General features: G+C 40.9%; 1 protein-coding gene across 1 annotated transcript; it reads right to left on the bottom strand.

Annotated features, from left to right (window-relative positions):
• Positions 1–1903: 1903 nt before the first annotated feature.
• Positions 1904–9613, bottom strand: LOC308313047 (mpv17-like protein). The gene is made up of 4 exons (XM_080759928.1): positions 9126–9613; positions 7196–7266; positions 6054–6083; positions 1904–4741 (listed from the first exon to the last, which is right to left on the bottom strand). Exons 1-4 carry the CDS (start codon positions 9427–9429, stop codon positions 4367–4369), a joined length of 780 nt encoding a protein of 259 aa, XP_080616054.1. The 5' UTR covers positions 9430–9613; the 3' UTR covers positions 1904–4366.
• Between the last annotated feature and the right edge of the window lie 390 nt (positions 9614–10003).

Below are 10003 nucleotides of genomic sequence, written 5' to 3'. Positions count from 1 at the left end.
GTCCAGAAGTCGGTCCACTTTCGTGTGTGTGTGTGTGTGTGTGTGTGTCGCTGCATTGTATGTTGATTGTTGAAACGTGGGCACCGTGAATCATACCTTTAAAAAATAATTAATAGCCTTTATATCAGTTGTATGTACCCCCTCTATTTATGCAATATGTTGCCCATGTTTTGTGATTGGTTTGCTGCGTTCTGAATCGATAAACCAATCGCATATATTTATTTGAGGGAATCATTTCAGACAGCGCCGAGATAGGAGCTCCCTTCCACGGGAGACTTGGGACTGAATGTCCGGAAATCACACGTAAACATAAGCTGTTTTAATTGCTTTTACGACGTGCTGGATACATACAATTGTATTTCTACGGTATGCTCTTTCTAAATCAACATTAACATTACATACAGAGCCGCCATTTAAAACAATGCCCGGAGGGTTTCGCTCGTGGCATGGGGGAGACGAGAGCGGAGTGGGGGGGGGAGACATGAGCACTGAAGACGGAGGATTGAGATCCCGTCCGTTCGGTTATTTACAAACAAGTTTACCAAGATTATATTATTTATTCATCCATACATAGGTTATGATGTAACTAAATATATAAGTATGTCTCCTCTACAGTCGCTATTTTACATTTTAGACTTTCAAATGCGCATCTGCTCAAACTGCCCGTCTCTCGTCTCAAAGCCAGACAGCCAGTCCAGGCAGCTTGAGTGACAGGTACCTTGTACACGCCCACTTTCTCAAAAAAAAGCTGCGTCTTTTAGAGTTCTGCTTCTGCTTTTTAAAGCAGCTTCTTCAATGTGAACGGAGCTTAACACCTAATAATAATAATAACAATAATAACAATAAATAATAATAATAATTCATAACAACAAAACAAGCATTGATTGAGTAGTAAAGCCTAAAGTATCTAAGCTACAAGCAACAATACATCTCTATAGGAAGTTATAAATATATATAATATATTTATGAAGCAACAATAAAGCTATGAAGTTATAAATATATATAATATATTTATAAAGGAAGTTTATTGTTTATTGTTTAGGATCCCCATATAGCTTTTGCCTTGACAAAAGCTAGTCTTCCTGGGGTCCGACACAGACAAATATTTAACAGGCAATACTTACAATTGTTTACAAACACTAACTAAAAATAAAACATAGTAAAATAAAATATAAGAAAATAAAAAACATAGGAGAAATAAAAAAACAAAGAAACATAGCAAAATATCACTTTCAACACATTATACATTTGAATTATTATTTTCCCAGGGTTACTGCAGTATGGTTTATATAAGGTGTTCTTTTAACTTGATTTTAAAGATGGATTTTGTATTAGTATTGGTTATACACTTTGGTAGTGCATTCCAACCTATTACTGCTCTATAGATAATAGATTTAAGAATATTTGTTCTTGGTTTAGGTGCCACCAAAACACCCGAACTGGCTTGTCTAGTCATATATATATGTTCGTCTCTTACATGTGCTACCTGTTCAAAGAAATACTGTGGGTTTTTGTCCATTAATACATTTCTGAAAAATGCAAGAATACGTGAATGTAATCTATTGTCAACAGTAAGCCATGATAGATTTCTGTGCATTTCTGGAGAGCGAATCTAAAAAGTTATAGGAACCGTCACGATGGAATGCGAACGAAAACTAAAGTCTGCGTATATTATTATTATTATTCTGTGTGTGTGTGTGTGTATAAAGTAATCAATCAATCAATCAATCAATCAATCAATCAATCAAAACACAGACACAGGCATTTAGCTACAGACACGTTTTAGGGATGGATAAATAGTTTGTTTCGTTGCATTTGTGTTTAAATGTGAGAAATCCTAAAACATCAACAACTGAGCAAGAGACAGAAATGGACACAATAATCAGTTGGATCTTCTGTTTTTATTAAACAATAATTTAATATCTTAGAGATAAGATAGACTTGCAACAATTTATTATAGTGCAAAATATATATTAATAAAAGTTAGTCCTTCAACCACTTCAACACTTTATAGTCGTCCATCATGATCAGTCATGACAGTATAAAGTCAACAGAACTTGAATAATTAATGTACTGTACTGTACTGTACTGTACCGTACTGTACCGTACACAGTATGATCACACTATACCCTCAGAGGTACAGTACAGTTTGAAGTTTCCCCACATACAGTATACACATTTACTGAGACATGGTATAAAGTATACTTGGCAGACAGTCAGCATTGGTAAGAAGATAATATGACTACTGTACTATAGCCTAACGACACGACTGTATAGTTACCAATATGTGCACTTCACTTACAGTAAAAAGATGAGAATAGGAATGCACATGTAATCTGTCTCTGCACAAATATCATTATAATGCTGACATCTGTCTCTGCACAAATATCACTACTGTGTTGTAGGCTACATTTAAATATTTAATTGAATATCAAACTTGATTCAGGAATTTAAATGAGAGTGGCTATAAACAGCGATAAAGAAAATAAGAATGCTAAATCCCTGCAGTGATTTACTATGAGCCAAAGGAGAATGTTACTGTTAGCCATGTTGCTGTACATCTGTGAATATGTTATATATTACTGTTGTGCTGCCATGATATGTTTATTTTACTGGAACTGTTGTCAACCATTACCTTGTAAATATAGTTGTCACAGTGGAAGCTACCACAGCTGTGCTGGTATCAGGGGGGCAGTCAGACAGATATTTTGTGAAGCCACTAAGGAAATGAAAGTTCATATAATGCCCTGTTGTGGCGCTGTCATTGGACCCAGAAAAACCCATAGCCCCATAGAAGTCCATGTATTTGGGCCCAACTTCACCTAGACTGCATTACCTTAATAAACATGGTCATGAATACTTTTTGCTTCCAGTCACTAGTTTAAAGTCTCATTTCTAATGTCATAATATTCTTTTTGGAAAATTATGGTCCCATTAATTAAAAAAATGACCATAAAGTCGCGTATGTTCTGAGGGGCGTGGCTATGATCAGTCTATGATCGGGATTCCCCACCCACTCGAGTCAAAATAAAAAACAACTAAGAAGAAGGGGGGAAGTCCCGCCTCATTGTCTGGGCCAGCCAATGGCCAGCTGGACCAAAACGGATCTAGAAAGATGGCGACTTCCATTGCAAGGACTGACAGGCTTCATTTTACGTTCATGTTAGACCCGGGGAACGCTTTGTCCATATTTTTTACAGTCTATGGCTGGTATACGGTACTGGTATAGAGCACCGAAGTCTGACGTCACTTTCAGTAGAGGGCGTCAGTCCCCAGGTTCATGTATTTGTTTAGTTGCATTTAAATCGCCATAGGAGGATTTTTAGATTGCTTCATATAAGAACTGTGTTTGAAAAATAAACATGTCACCCGGCCGCTTCACTCATATGGATATGAAGAATCAACTGACTGAGAGAAAACGCTAATGTTACTGCTACTGAATTAGTTACATTTTCGCTAGAAGCAGACTGTATCATATGAGTGACTGACTGTCGCAAACGATACAGAGACACCTCCCTGACAATAACGCCGAGACAGCTTGTTTATTTTTGGACCACAACGCTTATAGTAGACGATATTAAGATCACCCCATGTTATTCTCCATAGAGAAATTACTTCCGCGAACCAGGGGGGGAATCGAAGGGATGAGCGAGTTACGTCAGGACTTTAGAACCAGGGGAATCGAAGGGATGAGCGAGTTACGTCATTCTTATGTTCATACCTTTCTCACACAACTCCAGTAGTGTAAACCGTTACAGTACCATTGGCCAGTAGTGTAAACCGTTACAGTACCATTGGCCAGTAGTGTAAACCGTTACAGTACCATTGGCCAGTAGTGTAAACCGTTACAGTACCATTGGCCAGTGATTTTGATATGCTGTCCATTTTCAGTGAGCCAACCTTATGTAGGTTCAGGAAATGCTCACAAGCTCTTGCCAGAGGAGGTATGAATGATGATATGCTGAGATTTAAACATCGACAATGGTAGCCATATTTGTACAGTGAAAAAAGAATGATTAAGCTACAAAGTTAGCTACCACTACACACACACACACACACACACACACACATTATAAATAAACTCTTTGTCAAACTATAACCTGGTGCCCTGTTGAAGTTCCTTGCCACGGGGTCTGCACGTGTAAATTCACCGTTATTCATCTTCTTGTCAGACGCACCGTTCCTTTGATCCAAATATTGCACTAATTGTCCGGTTAATAGATCATATTACACTTCAGTTAGTTCATGATTCAGGACACCTGTGCAAGATTTAGACTTTGTTGTCAGTCGCTCAAAAGAATATGACCCATAAATAAATAGTCTTGGGGCTCAGTCAGTCTATAGTGGTGCGTTGAAGTATACGCTCTTACGTCTCTGTGGTCACGGCTGCGTTCTCCTCGGAGTCTGCAGTGTGGCGGTCGTCTTTGGGCGCGTCCTCCTTCTCGTCCTTCAGGCCTTTGGAGGAGGAGATCTTCTCATGTTGGGTCTCCGTGGAGAGGCCTCTGGAGGAGGAGATCTTCTCATGGTGGGTCTCCGTGGAGAGGCCTCTGGAGGAGGAGATCTTCTCATGGTGGGTCTCCATGGAGAGGCCTCTGGAGGACGAGGACATCCAAGCCAGCGCAGCACCGGCCGTTCCGTCTCCACTCTGGCGCGAGAAGCACAGGAACGTCGCCCAGACGAACGCACAGCAACCGGTGAAGGTGGTCCGCACGTACAGAGGCACGAAGGCGAAGTTCAACAACTGGATGGAGACAGACACACACACACACACACACACACACACACACACACACACACACACAGACAGACAGAAACACACACATGATTTGTCACGACAAGAGTTGTCTTTGTCCGCGGCGTAAACATCTTTAAATACATACTTTCTGAAAAGTCTATGATGGAAAATTAACTGGGATTTCTTTCCCACGTCTCTCGAGGGGGGGCGGGACTTGGCACCATTAGGGGAGATAACTGGCAAACATTGATCAAAAGAATAACAATTCTTCTACATTCTCTAATTGTGTCGACTTCTAGTAAATTCATTGTTTAACAATGATTTAATTCTTGAGAGTGTAATTAGTAAATAGAATTTTAATGTTACACTCTCAAGAGTTAAACATCTATTAAGGTTCCATTTGGTTACCTGTAACATCTGTGCCCAGAGTCACATTGTTTTATATGCATTTTCTGTTTACTATGCACCATTTTCATGTATTTTATTATTTTCCACCAATCTGCCACGCTATAAGTTTTCTAGTTATCTGCTGGACTATATGCCATGAGAAACCAGTTAGATACGTGTGTTGCTATGGCAACAGGCAGTGATTGGGAAGCCCCGCCCACAGCTCACCTGGCTGATGGAGTGATGGCCAATCACATTGTTGGAGCCACCTGGAGAGATTGACTCTGTCAGTCCAGAGTGGAGGAGCAGAGAGACAGACAGGCTACTGAGTATTTCCCCAAGTCTTGCCATTCTTTCCTTTTTGGATTATTCTCTGAATATTGGATTCTACCTTTGGATTTAGAGACCTTCTTCCCCATTCCTGGAGTTTGGATATTGGATTTGGACCAGACTTTACAAAGGAGTTTAAGGGTGGCCAGAGGAGACTGACCACACTGTACAGACTGGTTTGGATTTGCTTTATTTTTTGGACACCTGAGTTTAGTTTAGGACACATGATTTTAGTTTTGGACAGTGCTAGGAGGACACTTGGACTTCACACCCCTACCTTTTGAGACAGTTTTATTTCATGTTGGTTTGATTAAGTGAACATTTTGTGATCGAGAACTTGATTTTTCTTTTGATTTAATAAATCACAGTTAAGCTTATATTTACTGATTTCTGTAGTGATTATTATTCTGAACTGACCCACCACCTCCCTCATTTTTTGCTATAATTGGTACCATTAACTTGTTATTATTGTAACCGTTATAACCAACTCTCCATAATTTAGCTGTATGGGGACCACATGGAACCCTCTCAAGGACCACTGGTGGTCCCCGGACCACTGGTTGAGAACCACTGCACTAAAGATAAATGATTGGTCTCTTACCTGCATGAACGGCCAGAACATCAGTCCTGTCTGAACAAAGAACACAACGATTACATCAACATTTATTATATTATTATTATTATTAGCATTGATTTATGACAACGCCACAGTGTTGTTTTCGTCGACTGAAACTAAGACGAAAAATGTTCGTCGACTACCTTTTTTCACTGACTAAAAATAAATAGAAACTAAATAAAAATGAATCTATGATGACTAAAAGTAAGACTAAATATACTGACAATTTTGTCAACAAATAAAAACTAGACTAAAATGTTAGGAAGGGACTAGTGCATGGACAAGAGATCCAACCAAAGTGTAAAATATGTCATTACAACGACATCAAGGCCTGTCAAAACACATTTTAGTCGACTAAATCAACTGTCGATTTAGTCAACTAAAATCGTATGACATTTAGTCGACTAAAACTAGACTAAACACTAGAACATTCCAGGTGACTAAAATGTGACTAAAACTAAGTGAAAACTATTCAAGAGACAACGACTAAAACTAAAATAGAAATTTGCTGCCAAAAACAACACTGCAACACCACAACGTTTGAATATTCATAAATAGGCCTGTCACACTTTTTTTTTCTCCGGAAATAGCAGAAGTATAGTTTGTCTACAAGCTCACAACAAATCACTTCATGACGCGTTGTGAGCTTGTAGATCGGCTATTTCCGCAATTTACGTTTTTAATTGTCATGTCTGCCCTGATGTGGAATCTGTGATTATGAAGCCTAAAAGGTAAACAGAAATACACTATATGTATTTACTAGGAGATGTAAATAGTAAATACTACTCACTCTGTATATTTACTAGGAGTTGTAAATACTCACTCTGTATGTATTCACTAGGAGATGTAAATACTACTCACTCTGTATGTATTTACTAGGAGATGTAAATACTACTCACTCTGTATGTATTTACTAGGAGTTGTAAATACTACTCACTCTGTATGTATTTACTAGGAGATGTAAATACTACTCACTCTGTATGTATTTACTAGGAGATGTAAATACTACTCACTCTGTATGTATTTACTAGGAGTTGTAAATACTACTCACTTTGTATGTATTTACTAGGAGATGTAAATACTACTCACTCTGTATGTATTTACTAGGAGATGTAAATACTACTCACTTTATATGTATTCAGGAACTTTTCTCTCCAGTCTTGTAGAATGTCGTCTTTGCCCTCCAAGAAACTGACACCTAAAGGAAGACAAAAAAAAGACAAAATGCAGTATTATTTAATTGTTTTTGTTGCGTGGCAATTCACAGCCGGGCAAGTATCGCCCTATAGGCAATGTGTGTCTGATCAAGTATCGCCCTATAGACAATGTGTGTCTGATCAAGTATCGCCCTATAGGCAATGTGTGTCTGATCAAGTATCGCCCTATAGACAATGTGTGTCTGATCAAGTATAGGCCTATAGAGCGTCGCAGTCCTTCCCCCTTTCAGAAAAACGATTGGCCCAGGAAATGAAAACACAATGCATTCTCCCATAGGCACTTCAAATCATGACTATGAACACAATATTTTGGGCCGATCAAATCATTAGAAAGAAGAAAAGAAAGTCAGGAGACAACACTATTTGTTTTGTTTTTCGTCTTATAAATTATTTGATCGGCCCGAAACATTGTGTTCATTTTCATGATTTGTCACGATCCGAGTTGGCTTTGTCCGCGGCGTAACCGTCTTTAAATAAATTATATTAGAAGTGCCGATGGGAGAATGCATTGGGGTTTCATTTCCTGGGCCACTCGTTTTTCTGAAAGGGGGAGGGACTGCGGTGCTCTATAGGCAATGTGTGTCTGATCAAGTATCGCCCTATAGACCGATTCAGAAACGGGTCTCATGGTCGCCCAAACGGTTGAGCTAACCGTCCGGGCCAGTAGAGTCTACTCTTTGAGGGTTATGAGACGTGTTTATACCAACATAAATGGTTACCAATTGACAGATAAGAATCTAACCCTGACCACCACAGAATCTGTTAACGATTAACTGCCCAGAAAGGACAGGTCTACTGGGCTCTGGGTGACAGATATAGCTGTAGTAGTCTATAGCGTACCTGACTACCATGTGTACAACACAGAGACAGCTGCTTTCTGGGTGTTGAAGGGTGGTAGGTATATCTATCTATCTATCTATCTATCTATCTATCTATCTATCTATCTATCTATCTATCTATCTATCTATATCGATCTATCTATCTATCTATCTATCTATCTATCTATCTATCTATCGATCTATCGATCTATCGATCTATCGATCTATCTACCTACCTCCATCCATCCATCCATCCTATAGACCTACCGGTGTAGAACACAGACGGCTGGTATCTGGGTGGTGAAAATGGTAAATGGTGCATTTATAACACAACTTTATAGACACGCATGCACGCACGCAACTTTACATAGATTGTGCATTACATTCATATACAGATGGCGGAGGAAACCACAAGGCGGAATCAGAAGTAGTAGCCTACCCGTTCATTCAGAGCACTGATTCCACCTTGTGGTTTCCTGACAGAGAGAACTACAAAACACTGACTACAACATGACATTGACATTTTACCATACACTATACAGACCGGTTCACACGGCCATTTGGGCACACAGAGCAGGCTTTCCTCTGAGGTGGAAACCAGGTTAGGTTGTTAGGGGGTAGGCTATATTATCTAATCTGTCCTGTAGGCCTACAACCTGAGGTGGAGGCCAGGTTAGGTTAGGGGGTAGCCTATATTATTGCGAACGCAGTGAGCACTTACTATGAGACCTAGCAGATCATGTCTGTGCGTGCGTCTGTCTGTCTGTCCGTGTGTCTGTCCCGCTATCCAAATATGGAGTGTGTTGCATCAGCAATCACTCAGCTCCATATATGGGCACAAAAGGGGCCAGGTACCCCAGCTCCATATATGGGCACAAAAGGGGCCAGTGATTTGTTTGTTGTGGACCTGGCCCCTTTTGTGCCCATATATGGAGCTGAGTGATTGCTGATGCTGATGGAGCGTTCACTTCCCGCGTTCGCGCGTCTTACTCGTCTCATCTGATCTGTACAACCGAACCTACCCGTGTAGAACACGGACACCGCTAGCGGCGCCGCGCAGCTCTGGTCCAGGACCAGCTTCCGCAGCACCATCCCGGCGGAGTTCCCGGGAAATCTGCGCTCCAGGAAGCGCATCCAGAAGAAGCTGAAGTTGCCATGGAAACCGAAGGCCACCGCGGCCACGTTGCGCGTGTGCGTCCAGTCGACGCGCTCCCTGGCGGACACCAGCTGGTACAGCACGTCCCCGCCGGCGTACAGGCAGCCGTACAGCGTGACGTTGGTCACCCACTGATGGCGGCGGACGGTCCGCAGGAACACATTGCTCATGTTTCAGGGTTAACTATCTGATAATAAACGAACTAACGGTCGTCCCGAATCTACTTGGAAACAGAACGCAGCTGAAATAATAGTCCCGCCGTGGGTCCGTGTCAGTCACGCACACGCAGAAAACATTAACATACAGTCTAGTAATAATGCAGCTTCAAGGACGAGTACAACATGGGATATAATGTAGCCGACAATGAGACTGCCGTTTACGACGGAATCCTGAATATATATAATAGTGTAAAGTGTGTCCAGCCGAGGTTATAGTTTACTGACTGACGTCTGCTGGTGTAGCCTACCCTCTGTCAGTCAGTCCTGTGACGTCATAGGGCTCCTCCTCTCCTGCCCCACCGCTGCTGCGCTCAGTGCGCAGCGCTGCGTAATGTGCGTAATATGTCATGTTGGAACTGGACGCTGGTCTCGTGACGTAGCGTATCGTATAAAAAACATGAAAACAGTAGTGAGACTAGACTAACGTATGTAGACTTAAGTAGGGCTAATGCAGATGTTTAAATTAAAAATGGAAAGGGTCCATTCTGTTCAAACTCTCCATCATTTAGCTGTATATGGGGACTGG

This window comes from Protomyctophum bolini (genome assembly GCF_963924005.1).
Source record: "Protomyctophum bolini genome assembly, chromosome: 3".
Taxonomy (NCBI): Eukaryota; Metazoa; Chordata; class Actinopteri; order Myctophiformes; family Myctophidae; genus Protomyctophum; species Protomyctophum bolini.
This window is presented reverse-complemented; position numbering and strand designations above follow the sequence as displayed.

Excerpts from the sequence above, each read along its gene's own strand:
- LOC308313047 (XM_080759928.1), bottom strand. The coding sequence starts at position 9,429 with ATGAGCAATGTGTTCCTGCGGACCGTCCGCCGCCATCAGTGGGTGACC. Across the intron at positions 7,267-9,125 it reads GGTGTCCGTGTTCTACACGG|GTGTCAGTTTCTTGGAGGGC; the intron begins GTAGGTTCGGTT and ends GTCTTCCTTTAG. Across the intron at positions 6,084-7,195 it reads AGTTCCTGAATACATATAAA|ACAGGACTGATGTTCTGGCC; the intron begins GTGAGTAGTATT and ends TTCTTTGTTCAG.